General features: G+C 36.5%; 1 protein-coding gene across 3 annotated transcripts in view; it reads left to right on the forward strand.

The window, feature by feature from the left end:
- Positions 1 to 16,421, forward strand: part of SLIT2 (slit guidance ligand 2) — a 370,098-nt gene that overhangs the window by 1,354 nt on the left and 352,323 nt on the right. For all 3 annotated transcript variants that reach the window (XM_077750411.1, XM_077750413.1, XM_077750412.1), the window contains exons 2-4: positions 1,415 to 1,486; positions 2,658 to 2,729; positions 14,122 to 14,193. In XM_077750411.1, coding sequence (XP_077606537.1) covers positions 1,415 to 1,486; positions 2,658 to 2,729; positions 14,122 to 14,193 — 216 coding nt within the window. The remainder of the gene's footprint in view (positions 1 to 1,414; positions 1,487 to 2,657; positions 2,730 to 14,121; positions 14,194 to 16,421) is intronic.

Genomic DNA, 16,421 nt, shown 5'->3' on the forward strand with positions numbered 1-16,421 from the left:
CTCTCCTTCTCCCCCCCAGTTCTCTCGCCCCCGGCTTCAAGGCCAGAGTTGAGCCCTTTCTTCCTTTGCAAATGGCTCCCCCACCCGCAGCCTCCCTGGCCTGCCCCCCACGTCTCCCTCCTTCTCTGGCCCGAAGCGCTGGGCTAGTTGGGGCCCGACCGAGGGCGTCTTGTCCGAATGTGATCCACCACATTTGTCTGGGATGGGAGGGTAGGGATCCGCGTTCTGTCAAACAGCCCGTAAAGGACCCCAGCAATTGTAGGAGCAAGTTGGTGCCACTTCGCTCAGCGTGGAGAGCGGGCTGGGGAGAAAGCGGTGCAGAATTGTGTGTCCGCGCTTGCCACCGCCTGCTCTTCAGAGCAGCTTGAAGTGGAGACACGGACACGTCTCACTCAACAAAAAGGGAGTGCACTTAGAACAAAATAGTAATTTGAGTTTCAGGTCCTTGGGGGATGGGAAGAGGGGCCAGTAAAGTTTTCAGAAAACAGTTGACTCAGCGCTGGCTTGTAGGATTCTACCATGGACAAAGTACGCGCTTTCAATACGAATTTCAAACACGATGTTTTCAAGTCAGGGGTAAGAGAAAACTTACTTCCGTGAAGGAGAACATGCAAACCGCAGCAAAGCCTGGTTTTACTTGAAATGATTGGAACCAGGGCAAGTTGAGATCTTGACCTAAGATGCCAGAAAAGGGGGTGGTGACTGGAAGGAAACGTGGTGCTGAAATCCGAACAAAAATGCGAAGGCCTGAATCTATTTCCATGATTGCCCCCGCTAGTAGTTTTCACTTTACAGTCACAGCGGGGGTCCCTGAGCTGCAAATGAAGAGTTTAGTTTTCCTACAAACATAGAATTGTTGGAAGGTAAATGCCTATAAATGCGAGGCTTTGAAGTGCAGCTCCTTTGATAGCACTCTAACTTTTTTCCTTTGCCTTAGGAAGTTGAGCCACCATGCCACCTAAGGACAGGGTTCTGAATTTTAAAAATTTCTCTCTGAGTAGTATTAGAAAATTGTTCCACTTACATGCCTGAAGGGAACTCTTTGGGGGCGTGCCTAACAATAATAGTCGAATAGCAGAATACCTGTGAAATTAATAGACAACAGCCTTGTAAAAACAAAAATTGAAAGCACTTTCATTTACACACAAAAGAGGACTTCTCCTGATAACACAATCACTTCATGTTCTTGTCAGATGCCAGTAAGCATGGACTTTGTAAACTTGTTAAGAATCATTAGGGGGGGAAAAGATCTTTCAAAGGTTACTACTCCCTTGTGTCTTTTACTTTGTAAACTACTTTAGTAATTGGACTTAATCTTTCACCTTAAAGTTTTATTTAGATTTTATTTGTTTCTTTGTTTAACTAGATCTTGATAGAAATAAAATGGAACTGTCATTTTCCTGTTTTCTCTTAGGGATTTGAATGGAAATAACATCACACGGATTACCAAGACAGATTTTGCTGGTCTTAGACACTTACGAGTTCTGTAAGTATGTTCTTCTGTATTTTGAAGCATTTTCTTTTGTTCTAAAGGCTGCATATTTTGTATTGTTACTGGTCTCACTTTGAAAAACTGTCCCAATGACAGAAACATAAAATTTTAAAAGGTCTTGGTTTCCTTTCTTTTTTGTTTATCATTGTATTATAGCTTTTAATGAAAATGTAGGCTTTTATTTTAAGGTTGGATGCTTGCCATTGAAACAATATTATAGAAATGACCTCAAATGTTTGCTATACCATACCCTAAGTGCCTCATGCATATAAAAGTGTAGAATAATTGCTTCCACAATATGAATAAGTAATGTGAGACATTTGATACACTTTTAGGATTTGAGATTAACTAGAAAGAATTTAAGTGGGTCTGCATTTTATTATTACTAATATAAAAGACTTTTTAAAAAAAACAAACAGCACTTAGATATGATTTTTAACTTTAAAATCAATCAATCCAACTCTTCACAGTTTTTGATGGGAGATGTTTCTCTATAAAAATATTACTGGTCATATTTTGAATTGTTGTATTTTACACCTTTTGTCATTTTTATAATATTGTTGCGATACGATTACTTTTTTAATTAGTGAGTTAACTTTGTTGTGAGGAAGACATCATGTGAGAGTCAATGTAATGTAAAACTGTTTTTACCTACAGATTTGTAAATATATACATTGCAAGGAACATATACTTTTGATCATTGTGTGTTGAGTGTTTATCTTTTAAAAGACACATTTTGGCCATGATGAAATATTCCAGTTTCCAGTGCATATCCATAAGTGAATTAAAGTGTGGTGACATGCTTTCTGTGGATTCTTTGAGTTAAGAACTCACTCCAAAATCAGTTTACCAAAAACAGCCATCAAAACTGCCACGTCATGGGTCGCCCTTCAGGATAAGCTACAGTCGGAGGTTTAGAGTTTTGACTAGTAACTTTTACTAGTATTTTAGTATTTTCTATGAAAGTTTTGTGCTGTGGATGCCGTTTGCCCTCTGTAATTTCTCTCAAATATACCATCCTTAAATTTCATATTAAATCTCAAACCAGAGCACGGTTTAATTTTATAAAGGGAAAGAGGTTATGAATTTTTCAGTGGCTGAAGTGAAACTTGCTTATTAGATGGGGAGTGGTAACATTAAGACCCTGTTATACTTTGCATTTCAGTCAGCTTATGGAGAATAAGATTAGCACCATTGAACGAGGGGCATTCCAGGATCTTAAAGAACTGGAGAGACTGTAAGTATTTTTAATTCCAAAGTTATGATGACATAACTGTGTTTGTTAAAAAATACTTGGATTTCAAGGGCCATGTCTTCAACTTCATGTCTTAGTCTTTGGAAGTTTTACAGAAATAAAAGGTTGAATAAGTGGTTTGCAGACTAATTTACAATTACAAATTGTAGGATTTAGCATCAATAGTACTAACTTTTAATAAAGATTAAAGAAAAAAAACAGACTTCCCTTTCCTGAGACATTGATTTCCTTGAATAACCATTGCTTTGGTACTTTGAGAGGTACATGTTTTCCTTAATGTTCATCTGGTTTGTTTTATTTGGTTTTATAGGAAGAAAGGTGGTCATTTTATTTGCATTTACAGTATACTATGGAAAAGTTTTGCTAGTAGTTTTTTAATTTTCATGCTGTTGCCTCGCATGACACTTGAGGACATGTTTTAAATTCTTAGTGATGAAAATTTGCTTTTTGATACTTATCACTTATGGTGAACATTGTTAGTAATAGTTATTCACAACTTCTTTTCATTATTTTATAGCAGCTTTCTAAGTATTTCTCCTGGAAAAATAATTTAAAGATTGGTAGAAATGGAAGCAAGAATTATAGTATTAAAGCATGGTTGTTTTAAGATTGATTTTTTTTTTCCAAGAAAGCCATGTGGATTTCAGAGTTTAAAATGTATTTTATATTTTCAGACACAGAATCTTATGGATTGGTATATACTACTTGAGGGCCGTTATTAATTTATATCTACAGAGGGCAAAATGTCTGTCTGAAATAGTTATGATAAATTACACAGCATATAATTTGAAGTACGAATTCCATGTCTCATATGTTTTGATAACTCAAGTTTAGTAAGTTTTCATTTTAAGGGCATGTAAGAGCTCTATTAAAAGTAGCAACAATTTCCATGCCTGCTTTAATAGGCACTTTAGGTAAAAATAAAAATTTTATTTAAAATAATGAAATATAAAGTTCATTTTGGGCATAGCACTTATTCAGATTCACCGGGCCCAAGGGCAAAACTTAATTCTGTGTAATTTTAAGTAGACAAAAATGGCTTGTCAACTTCTAAGATGTTAAATATATAGGCATCATTTTTTATCACCGCAAGTAATATTAAACCCAGGGATGTCTATTTTATTGTAATATTTTGTCGGTGGTAAATATTACAAAATAGGGAATATAATTAAAATAAATTTAAAATCACTACTTTGAGCTAGTTTTCAGAGAGAAATAAAAACGAGGTAAACATTTGGTTAAGGTCATTACAAAGTTCATAAGTTCATAACCTATCCCTTGGTATATAAAAATACTCTGAAAGTATTCTTTGATCTCCTTCGTAGCCTTTATGAATAGTTAATTCCTACTGAGTATCTTGTAAAGGTATTTTTAATTCATCCATTTAAAAAAGTATCAATATAATTTAAATATTCAGTTAGAGGAATAGAGAATTTAAAATTATAATTCAAATGTTAACACTTTTTTCATGAATAATTTTTAACTATCATACAGAAACGTATATATGTGGATCCTTAACCAACATCCAATAGAAGGAATTTCGATGACTTTTCATGCAGTCTCAATTTGGTTATATTGTCGTTCTAAATATTTTCAGAAATGCTAGAACAAACCAGACCTTTTCATTGTTTTTCAAGCCACTTCGAATATCACTTGAACAGATTCACTTTTACTAAAAAGTATTAAACAGATGCCTTATGATCTGAAATTTGATTAGAGTTGTAAGTAGGTACTCGCTTTTCGCTTTTGCTTCCCCTGAGAATGTCACTTCATCTCAGAACAGTTTTCTATTCTACTAAGATGCAGTCAGATGTTTCAGAGTGGGAGGAAGATTTGTAATTTTGAATGAAGCTAATATATATGCAGGACTTCTTTAAATCACCCCAGCTGTTGGCGGAGAGCAAATATTTCATATTTGTGAGGAAAAGCTGAGAAAATTCCTTTTGTTTACAACTGCCAAGTCTCTCTGATGGAAGCACATTGCTATCTGACAGCCAATTCATCTCCTTGGGACTCTGGAATTCAAAACCATTTCTTAGGAACATTGTGGATACACTTTTCAAATATTTATTTTTTTAAATACATTAAATGGCAAGATGATTTTGCTGATGAATGCATTCAAGCTATTGTGAAATAAACTATTATAGGTTTTGTTCAGTATATTATCTAAAAAATACAAATTAAATAGCTAACCAGAGGGGTCCATAAACAAATTACTATGGACAATGGGATATATTCTTATTTTAGTAGGTGGTGCCAACATCTCAAAAACTGCCTTTTTTTTCCCTAAGAAGTTGCAAGAGACCATGTAAGAAACTGGAAGTAATCAATGAATTAACTTTTAACTAATTATACGTTGTGTGAACTTACGTTGTTTTTTTTTTTAGCAATTTAGATGTGAATTTTTCCATTCAAATTCTAAGTAAGAAAAAGGTGTCTAAATGCAGGCTTATGTTATGAATGCCATTCACATAGTATTTATAGTAACTTCATTTTCATTTTTTATGTGAAGAAAAAAATAAAAATATTAATTTTTTGTGTGCCATATATGATCTAAGTTTTTTTTTCATTTTAAAATGATAAAACAATTCCAAAAGGCTATCTTGTGAACATTTAAAAATTACAAGTTTTTTCTTTTTGTTTTATGTTGATAGAGTTTTAACTTGATCTAGAGAAAGAAGACAAATCTGAAAACAGAAGATAAGATTTGTGCCCTTATAGAAATCCAACTTTTAATCTGTAAGAAACAGTCATGTTATTAGGTTGAATTTAATTTTAGCATCAAATGAGAAAGTCATTATTTGTAAATCCAAGAATTATAGCTACAAAATGAAAGATTGTTTCGCACTTCACAGAATCAATAAATACAAGATTATATCAGTCAAAAGTCAAGAAACAGATGAATATTAACAACCTTCCTCCTTCCATACTCGCTCCCTCCTCCCTTTCTATTGTATGGGAAACAACACTAGATAATATGATCATCATCAGAATGTGGTTATGAATCACTGTAAAACGAGTATGTTTTAATCATGGTTACACACCATGACCACAGGTTACTTCCTGTCTTGATAGTTTCCTACCATCCTTTCAGACCTAACATGTGTAGTGGCAGATTTCCACATTCTGCCACTAGTAATTGTTATCTGGGAAGGGACAGAAGCTTTGAGAAATGTGCTTCATGTAGATTGTATTGGGACGTCTCCTGTTTGTTTAACTGAGGTGTTTGACTGAAATCTAATGTAGTTATGTGACTAGTTAATTCAATGGAAATTAATTAAGGCAAACTAATTAGGAATAAGCTACAAGAAAGAATCAGAACATTTATAACATATACGTTTTTATCCTTCCCAGAAGATACTTGTGTATCTCTGCAATAAAGTCTCCATGCAAAATTGTTAATTCGAAGTGATTTTTGACTGGTGAAAAATGTCTTTGAGGTTTTTAAAAAAATCATATTGAGGCCCCGAACTTTTGTAGGCTGTGTAAAATTCTGTTGTTCACTTCTAGTTTATGGAATTATACTGCAGTCATTAAAGTTCTGTTTTATGACCTTTCAAGGAGACCCAGGCCACTTCAGTTTCCACCAGTGAAAATTTCTGCGTTTACAGGTTCCTTCCTAGTGTGAAAGCAAGTGTATGAGAAAGTGTTGAAATTGTTTGGGTTGTACAAAAAATTTTAGGACATTAAGTCCTAAATGCAATGAAATGTGTGTGTCCAAAATAGAACGCTGATATTCCTAGATTATGTTAATGAAAGCCAGTAGAAAATCTTGAGTATTGGGTTTTGCATTAACTTTACAGTCATCTTACAATAAGGAAATTGCAGTGTGATAAAGCCAAGGACTGCTTTTCTTTTCATACTAATAATGTGCAAACGTGTTCTTTTAAAACAAGTATTGCTTTAAACTCTCCAAGTTTTACTGTTGTTGGATTTGAAATGATATCTTTCCTACTAACTTTGTCATTTGAGATACTTTTTTCTTCTTAAAAAATAGTTCCTAAAGTATTATAATGAAGCCATGCAGGGAACACTGGAAAAGAAACCTGTACATGCAGACATTTTCATGTTTCTATCAAGCCAATATCAAGAAAAGACTCATTTTAATTTAGAAAAACCTAAATCCCTTTACAATGGAACCTAAATTTGAACAAACAATGCACTCTCAGGAGAGACTATCTAAAGGACATGTTAATTTTGTATTTAAAGTGGTGCTGAATTAGTTTTCCCGTGTGCACCCACCATTCCTAAGCATGTGACAGCCAGTGCGAGGCTGAGGGATTAGGGTACTTCAGGATTTCTGTTGTAGGTCTCTACACATGAGTTCAAGAAGAGAATATGCTGTGGAACAGGTCTGAAGGAAGCATCCCGTTCATCAAGAATGTGGAGAATCCCTCTTCTGACTAATCCTACAAGTTTACAGGCAACACATAACATAGTGCTTTTCTTAAAGTAGGGCAAACTAACAGCGCTAATCTCCTTGGAAAAGAATGCGAGCTCATCTCAAAAGAATTGTTCTCTGGCTTCTTTATACTGCCAACTTTAAAATCACGGCAGTTATTTTCCTGGGAAATAAAATGTGTCTTTAAAGAACGTATCAAACTTACTAGCAGAGGTTGAAGTAGACCCTACATGAGATAAAAATGCTCTGGATGATCAAGTGTATCACTTAATCTGTGGTATCTGTTCAGTGTGAATTATTCCCACTTGTTTATAAGGGATGTTGGACTATTTTAAATTACGTATACTGACTGATCATAGGAGCCTTTAATGCACGTGTGCTATTGAAAGTTTAGCAGAACATGGAATGCATCCGAAAGGGTTTCTCATGCAACATTTTTTATGGGCGTTGAAGTTGAAGGGTGGTGAGAAGGCCTGTTTGCTCTTTGTGGGCCATTTTATAAATTCTGAAGCAGCAAGGCTGTTTATTTTTCCCACATCTGTTTTGGGCTCATCCTTTGTGACAGTGTTTGCTGGATGCTGTGTCCTTTCTACCTCCCCTGAAATGAGTAGTTTAGTTTGCACTGTTACAATGTATTTGTGGAAGCAGTGAATGTCAAATATTTTACATTGAATTCTGTCTTTCATTCCTGCTGGATCCCTTTCTGCTTGAATTATGCCTGCTAGACGGAATCTCACAACTTTACATGGAATTAGAGACTTTTCTGCATGGACTTTCATATATACTGCACTTTATCTTTTTTCAGAGCAATTTATATCTGCGGGACTAGAGAGAATGTTGGGGAAAATGTTTTCAGAATGTCAGTTTGGTAATAGGGATGATTTGGTACTGATGTAATGGGAATATTGCTTTAAGAGAACATTTATAAAAAAAATATCTGATTGTTGTCTGCAGTGTCCGTGCACTTGGATGCAGGTGGGGAGCTCTGGAACACCCCGTGTGTGCTGCCGTTCTAGTCCAGCAGTGAGCACAGGGTGAAGAGAGCCCAGACTCCCCTCTGCATAGGCACTTTGTAGTTATATTTTCTGTTGCCGGTTCTATAGATGTTGCTTCATCTTTCAAAGCCTCAGTTTCCTTATCTTTGGAATGGAGATAATTAGTATCTTGCATGCTGGCAGTTGAATATGCTTTCTAAACAGATACAAACTCCTGTACCCCCTTTTAAAATCAGAAACATTAGGTAAGAGTGCCATCGGAAAACTCTTCCTTCTAATTAGCAATAATCATGCCTTGGACTTATAAGCCTCATTTACCTACTATCCTGCTATTGCGCAAAACTGGGAACCCTTTGGTTTCAGTTCCACTGTGAGATATTGATCAGTTTGCTTCATCTTTCAAAGCCTCAGTTTCCTTATCTATCGAACAGAGATAATTAGTATCTTGCATGCTAGCAGTACATGGTCTAAATGAAATAACGCACGTAGTTTCACAAAACACTTGTCACATGGTTAGTATTTAAAGAACCATTATATGCATTTCAACATTTCTCTTGTTTTTTCAAGAGCTCAGTTTAGGCATTATTTTATTTTTTGAGCTAATAAAACGTGTATGCAATAAATTTGACTTTTGTACATTCACATTTTATTACCGTTTTTATTCCGATTTTCTTACATGGCATATGGCAATAGAAGAAATGGAAAGAATGTACAAAAACTCCTTCAAGGTTTGTTTCAGAGTATTTCTCATAATTGCTCTGAATAGACAAAGAAATGCCAAGCAGTACGGGAAGTAAAGGGGAAGCAGCAGTTTTACTCAGAAGTTTGAGTTACCCATCTCTGTAATGCATGAATGTTAAAACCTTTGCCTTAAAAATGTTAGAATGAAAACATTTTAAGAAGGAATAGAAACTTGCCTGAAAAGAAGGCATTTTTTTTGTATGACAAATAGGAGATTGTACATGATAGACTCATTAAGGCAGCACTTATAGAATGCTTATTATAGACCAAACACTCTGCTAAAATACCTTATATTTATAACAACAGTAGATACAAGACATATATTTTCCATTGGCTTTTGTAAAATTGTTTTCATTTTACATTTTGAATTGAGATGATGATTGCAGATACTCACTGAATTCAGGTAAAAGTTGAGGAAATAAGAGGGTGTCACTTTGACCAATGGACAAGACATAGACACAGTTGACAGATAATAATTTGAGGCAGTGCTTGTCAATAATGCTCAGGCTGCCCTTCAAATTGAGATTGTTAAGAATCAGCATTTCAGAGACCAGTGGTGTCTTGTGTGATACAGAAAGATCATTCACTCCACTGAAGGTCACACCCCAAAATAGCAGTGACACAGAGGAAACAGTCATTCGGATCCCTCTTATCTTTGCCCTAAGGAAAAATGTCTTTGAGACACACTTCGCACACCTTTCTGAAATCACGCATTACCATCCCGAGAAACTCAGTCAGCCCAGAGGTCTTGTGGGCAGATTGTTTCTAGCTGCTGGCACAAGAGCTGCAGATAACGAATCTTCCTTGAACACAATTGTCCTTGCTCTGAACAATAGGTGATTGACCCACCTGGTCTGCTTAGTGGAGCTAATTTATGCTGGCTCCCATAAATCCTTCTCTGAGATACACTTCAGTACTACATGTTGCTTTCCTGTTCTGGGAGCATCCGATTTTAGCTTCTTTAATTCATTTACATTAACATTAGCATTGTGGCACTCTTCTTTTTAAGCTGCTTACAAGTATTCTGTGTCATGGCACGTTACTTGTATTCCAGCCCTGTTTAGAAATTGTTGTGCACCTTACTGATTTTTAAAGTAATTCTGGATTTAAAAAAGAATCCTCTTTACGGGTTTAATTTCGAGGCACCTGGGTGGCTTAGTCCGTTAAATGTCTGACTTTGGCTCAGGTCATGATCTCATGGTTCGTGGGTCCGAGCCCTGCGTCAGGTTCTGTGCTGACAGCTAGCTCAGAGCCTGGAGCCTGTCTTCAGATTCTGTGTCTCACTCTCTCTGACCCTCCCCTGGTCATGCTGTCTCTCTTTCTCTCTCAAAAATAAACAAGACATTAAAAAATTAAAAAAAAAATAAGGGATTGATTTCTGGTCATTTTACAAGAAACCCTGCTTTAACGTTTTTCCTTTAATTGAATACTTTGGAAGAGTTTCACCTTTTATTTTAATGTTTGTGATGTCCATTTATTTGTAGCACTGATGGAAGAAAGAACAGGAACTAAAGTGTACCGAAAGCTTTTATGTATTTTTTTATTTGTTTCAAGTTTGCTTATTTTGAGAGAGACAGAGACAGCACAAATGGGGGAGGAGCAGAGAGAGAGAGAGAGAGAGAGGAAGAGAGAATCCTAAGCAGGCTCTGCACTGTCAGCACAGAGCCTGATGCGGGGCTCGAACTCACCAACTCCAAGATCCTGACTTGAGCTGAAAGCAAGAGTCAGATGCTTAACCAACTGAGCCACCCAGGGGCCTGCTGATATTATTATAAAGGGATAAAACCTAACACTGTTTTTCTCCACATGTAATCACATCATTTATTATCTGCCTTTCTAGTATACTACCTTGTCTTACACTCATGGTTGATTTAGATAATATTAAGATCATTCACAGTAATTTTCATGAAAAGATGATAAACTACCTGGATTCAGAGAAAACTATACATATTTTCATTTTTCTCTCAACAGTAGGCATTTTAAATGGGTCTTTAAAAACAGTGAGCTGAGTATAGAGTTAGTTTTGGTTAATAAAGATGTTTTATTTTCAGGTGTTTCATTCATAGATATTAAAGAAATGAGCTCTATAAAGCTATGTTTTTCCCAAGGAAAGATTGATGAGAAGTGAAATTTCAGTATTACCTTATTTTGAATTAATATTTAGAAATATTTACAGTGTCTCTTTGAGAGAAATGTTTAAGAGGATATGTTCTGGAATCACCCTACCTGAATTCAGGTTTTAGCTCTACTTTCTTTGAGCTGTGTACCCTTCTCCTAAACAGCAGTAACAGTAGTATCTACTGATGGGGTTGTTCTGAAGAACAAAGGAGATAATTCATGTAAACCTCTCAGAACAGTGATCAGCATGTAGTAAGCTTAACATATGTTAGCTATTGCTTTTGGAGTGAATTAGGAATGGCTGGGAATATGAAAGCAATAATTAAGAAAAAGACACTACTTCGGGTGCCTGGATGGTTCAGTTGGTTAAGTGTCTGACTTGATTTCTGCTCAGGTCCTTATCTCAAAATTGGTGAGATCACACCCTGCATTGTGGGGTTCAATGCTGACATTTCAGATCCTCTCTCTCTTTCTCTGCACTTCTCTCTCTCTTTCTCTCTCTCTGTCCATCTCTCTCTCTCTGTGTTTCAAAATGAATAAACAAACATTAAAAAAAGACACTGCTTGCATCCAATCTGAATTATCTTCTTTATCACAATGTCTGATTTGTTTAAACATATCAAATTCCTTTTAACTTCTAGATGATGTTGAGGATGGCAGTGGGAGAGAGGTTGAGGTTGATGGGAGGGAAAGGATGTAGTTGCTTTATACGGCACATGAAAGCAGTGTTGGTGGTGGGGCTTTGGAAAGTGGTATAAAAACTAAGACAGGATCCTCAGGAAGCATCCCAGAGGAATAGTTGGCTGAATATAAAATGCATATGCGAGAGCATTGCTGAAGTATATCAAAATGCAAAAAGACAAGTATGTTCTCATTTAGAATTTCCTAAAAACCCACTGCGTGCCAGAGAGGAAAGGAAAGAATACAAAGATGTGGTCTTTGTACTTGAAGAGCTTACAGCCCACCGAGAAACAGACCAGTAGGTGAAGAAATATAATACAATGTTAAGGACTCTTCTTTATCAAATTCCATGAGGGTATGGGGATACAGCCAACGGAGGAACTACCTCTCTGTAGGGGAATCAGGGAATCTTCACAGAGGATGTAAGAAAGTGCCCACAGAGAAGGGAAAGCTCTCCAAACAGCTGGGGGGCTCTGCAGGGACTGGAGGCTTGAAGGAGCATACTGGTTACGGCCGGTGAATCCTGGAGGATATTTATGAGTCCAGTAGTTTGGATGACAGTGTGATCGCCCCATCTCTGCCATTTTAGAAACTGAGATTGTCTCCTTGAATAATGGGAGTCAATCCCAGAGCGGTTGCTTTTCTAGGAAAAAAAAATCTAATTGCCACTGTTATGAATATTTGTTGTCTATTTCTTGAGAGAAGAAATATAACAAGGCCATAGCTAAGTTATATTTTATGACAGTTGTTTAAGTAGACTCTGGAAGTCATCCTTCCTTAGTAATACTCCTTCCTTTCTCCATTCCCAGCAGAGAAAAATAAATAAGTAAAAGTTTTTGGTTTCACTTTAAATTTAACCTTGTTATACGCTTTATTTATAAAAATTAGTGTAAGTGGGAAGAAATTCCACCCTTTCACCACTAATTTTACCATTTTCCCCCTAATTGTCTTGGCATACTTTTTTATAAGTGTGCGTTTTATTAAGTGCCGAGAATGTTTCTGTAGATAATGAACTTCTTTATAATGTGAGTTTATGTAACAAGAGTTACAGTCTTCATCATTACCTCATGGCAATTTGGAGTTTGAAGTTCTGAAGTTCAGCTCATGCAATTTTTCACCTAATGCAGGAGTTCTTTTTATTACATCCTTTGCAGGAAAACAAAACACAACACAACACATTGCCTCTGCCTGAATAAAAGTGGGATCAGGAGTTGAAAGTTTCTCAAGGCAGACATGCCATTTCTTCTAATTCTTGGAAATTCACTAATTCTTAGAAATGTCTTCCTTATAATCTCCTTTCTCAAGAAATGTAATCACTAGTGCCAGTTCTGCCCTCTGGAGATTAAATAGAATTTTGCTTCTACCCGATAGCCTGTTAAATATGTCAAGATTGATAGATAAATAGATAGATCGATAGATAAACGAGTCAAGTTTGACATGCCTTTTTTGCCTGTCCTCTTAACATTTATATTTAATACTCAATTTTCTTCAAAGTGATGTTAGTTTTCTGGACCTTCTTACTCTCCTGTAGAGCAATAGCAATTTATACATTTTTTTCCAACTTGTAAACCATGTAAATGTACATTTTGCATCAGCTTATTATGTAATTTAAATTTGGGAAAAGCAGGGATGTGAACATTTATTTTTACTGAAATACTAAAATGTCCACATGAGCTGAATGGGACTGAGATCATAGTACCAGTGCCAGGATCTACCTAGCCTTTAGCAAGGGTGCACAGTCCAGAAGAACTTAGTTACATGGCATCAGGACTTAATTGAGTTAGAGTTGCAGTCAATTTTTTTTAAACTCTAAATTTACAGTCATATCAGGTAAACATCGTGATCTAAACATTTTTAGCCACTACTATTCTCATTCAGCCTTATTTTCAGTTTTGGGTCAGGAACTGTGGGTTAGGTTTGGATTTGGTGGATTTGCCCATAGGGGCAAATCATGTTGATATTTCCTCACACCTTTTTTTTCCCCACACCTAAAGAAAATGCTAACAAAATTGAAATTTCCATCTCCCCACAATGCCTTGGATAAAAATTTGGGTCATCTGGGACAGCACATGAATTATTTTAGGCTACCATTTACTGTGGTATTTGTGTTGTATATCGAACTCACCTAACCTAGACTAGAGTCTCAGGCAAGAAATCCTTTTTCATTGTGTATGTTCTGGATGACTGATATTGCACACCATGTGAGGTTAGGGTTTAGGTCTCAGTAATCATCTGAGTAAGCATATAATGGAAAATTGCTTTAAAGAGTCAGGTAACAAAAGGTGAAACCAACTTTTGATTTGCAAAGCTTGAATTCTTTTGAATGTCACTTCTCCCTTTCCTGAAATACAGGATGAGGCATGACACTACCAAATCACAGACTCATTGTTGAATATTTTCTATGTAATGTATGCTTTGTTTTTGTTTTTCTCAAAAGGCGTTTGAACAGAAATCACCTTCAGCTGTTTCCTGAGTTGCTGTTTCTTGGGACTTCGAAGCTCTACAGGCTGTAAGTAGACAGAAATAGTTATTGTTGCTTTGGGTAGTACCTTGTATTTTAATAAATGTATTTGGATCTGTTTCCTTGTGCTTTCCTGGAATCTATTCACTGATAGATTAATGGATTAAAAGCTTCCTTTTTTTTGTTTTTGGTCTTCTTATGGAAATTTATGATTGGTTTTCCAGTGGCTCCTGTTGTTTTATTTGGTTAGCATTTAGTAGTTCATGTATGTGTCATTGTAATTGTATTATTCTTTTTTGGTTATGTGATGAGGAGGAGGAGACTTATCTTGCTTCTTTATGGAAACTTTTGATTAAGTTCTGAGGGGAAAATTTGCCTCTATACTTCCTCTGAAGAGGAAGAGAAACACTGAAGTTGGCAGTGTTTTCTTGTTAAGTTAGGGTTCTTAGTGTCACCTTCCTCGACATTGTTTCTGTACTGGAGCAGTGTTTATTAGTCTGGAAATATTATTATAAGGTATTTAAAGAGGACTGTAAGTTTCCCCTTAAATGTTCCTTTTAATGCCAGAATTCCAAACTTTGCAATAGGAATGACCGTAAAGGTTTCCTAACAAATATGTCATAGACTGTTAACGGAAGTGCTCTTTTGGAAAGAGCATAATGTGAGTTTTAGGCAGAATCAGGTTTTCCTCCCTGGAATGCTTGTGCACTGACCTAATAAGTAATAGTGAAAACACATTTTTGAAAGCTTTTAAAATTAGATTTGCGGCCCTATGAATGATTTTGTGCAGATGGGAGAGAAGCTACAAAGGGTTGGAAAAATAAATAACGACGATTATTGATGTTCACGGATGTCGTGAAAGAAACTGTGGGGACATATAGAATAAATTGCTCGGCACGCCTTCCACCTGGATGGTAGGGGACGTCCCATAGGTTCGTGTTTGTCGGGGAAGTGAGAGGATTCCTTTTTTTCCAAACTTGGCTTTGTCGTAGCCTATGAGTTCAGTAGTGTTATCAATTCTACAAGTGGGAAGACTGCCCTCGAGCTGTCCCTGCACTGCGGCCAGGACCTCTGTTCAGTCCTCCTGATGGCTTAGCTCACTACAGAGAGAACTCCGTGGGCGGATGTGCAGCCAAGCTAGCACAGCACATCTCCCCTCTGCAGTCTGGCCACACTGGCACGGGTCCTCTGGGGTCAGCCAAAGCCTCCTGGCAGATCTCACCTCTTCCTTGTGTTCCCTGCTGGCTAATTGGCCAGCAATTTAAGTAAATTAAAGAAAAAAAAAATCAAAGAAACCTGAAGATCAACCTTTAAATAAGAATACTTTAAGGACTATTTTGACCAAGGCAATAAAATATAGAGCATTTTAAAGATGCTGTGTGTGCATGTAAGTCGATACTGGTGTTGAAATAATTGCACTTCGTTTCTAAGAAGGGCCACAGAGAGGGTTTTAGACGTCATTCTGCTTTGTGCGTTGTTTTGGTGATGGAGGAGACTGAGGAATGGACTCTTGGCGTACGATGAGGGATATGAAACCACCACCTCGCTGATAGGGCCTGTATTAACGCGATTCACACCAGTCTAGGCAATTTACCATTTTCTAGGTAGCTATGAAAATATCATTTAAGTGGATGACTGTTATCTACAATATAAAGTATTAAGCCAAGGAGGGGAAAATTAACTTCAACATGACCTTGGATAAACAAGAATGTTTGATATTTAGTCTAGAAGTACTTGATTTACTTTTCTTAGGAGGCTTCAGGTGGTATAATCAAGCACAGAATCCTCTCTTAACAAAGTCTATTTCGTGGAACGTTTTTCCCTCTTTGACACTATCACATAGCAGACCAATGGATTTTTCTCTTATGTTTTGTTATGATTTTGTGACTTTAGGAAGCTGCTGTGTGAAAAGAGACTTGAAATCCGGAAGAAGTAAAATTAAAGGAACAGAAACCATAAAACTCTGAGGCAGTATTTTTTTAGTTAATTAAAAGCATGTAAAAATATGGGAAAATGGGCAGCTGGAAAATACAGCTCAGAATAGGGAAGTACCTGTTCAGCGTAAATGATCTCTGGGAAGTTTTGGAAGATAAAACTTTATTTCTTAGGATTAGTTGCAAGGGGGGCTCGAATGCTTTGATGTTCCTGAAACTAGAGATTGATGGTATAATGTTTACTATTGACTGAGATTTACCACCTGACATAAGCACTGAATACACGTAGAAATAGTGGTGTAATTTTTTTCTGCACACTCACATCAGGGATCGTCCTTTGAA

The sequence above is a fragment of the Crocuta crocuta genome, unplaced genomic scaffold (assembly GCF_008692635.1).
Source record: "Crocuta crocuta isolate KB4526 unplaced genomic scaffold, BGI_CrCroc_1.0 scaffold179, whole genome shotgun sequence".
NCBI classification, from domain to species: domain Eukaryota; kingdom Metazoa; phylum Chordata; class Mammalia; order Carnivora; family Hyaenidae; genus Crocuta; species Crocuta crocuta.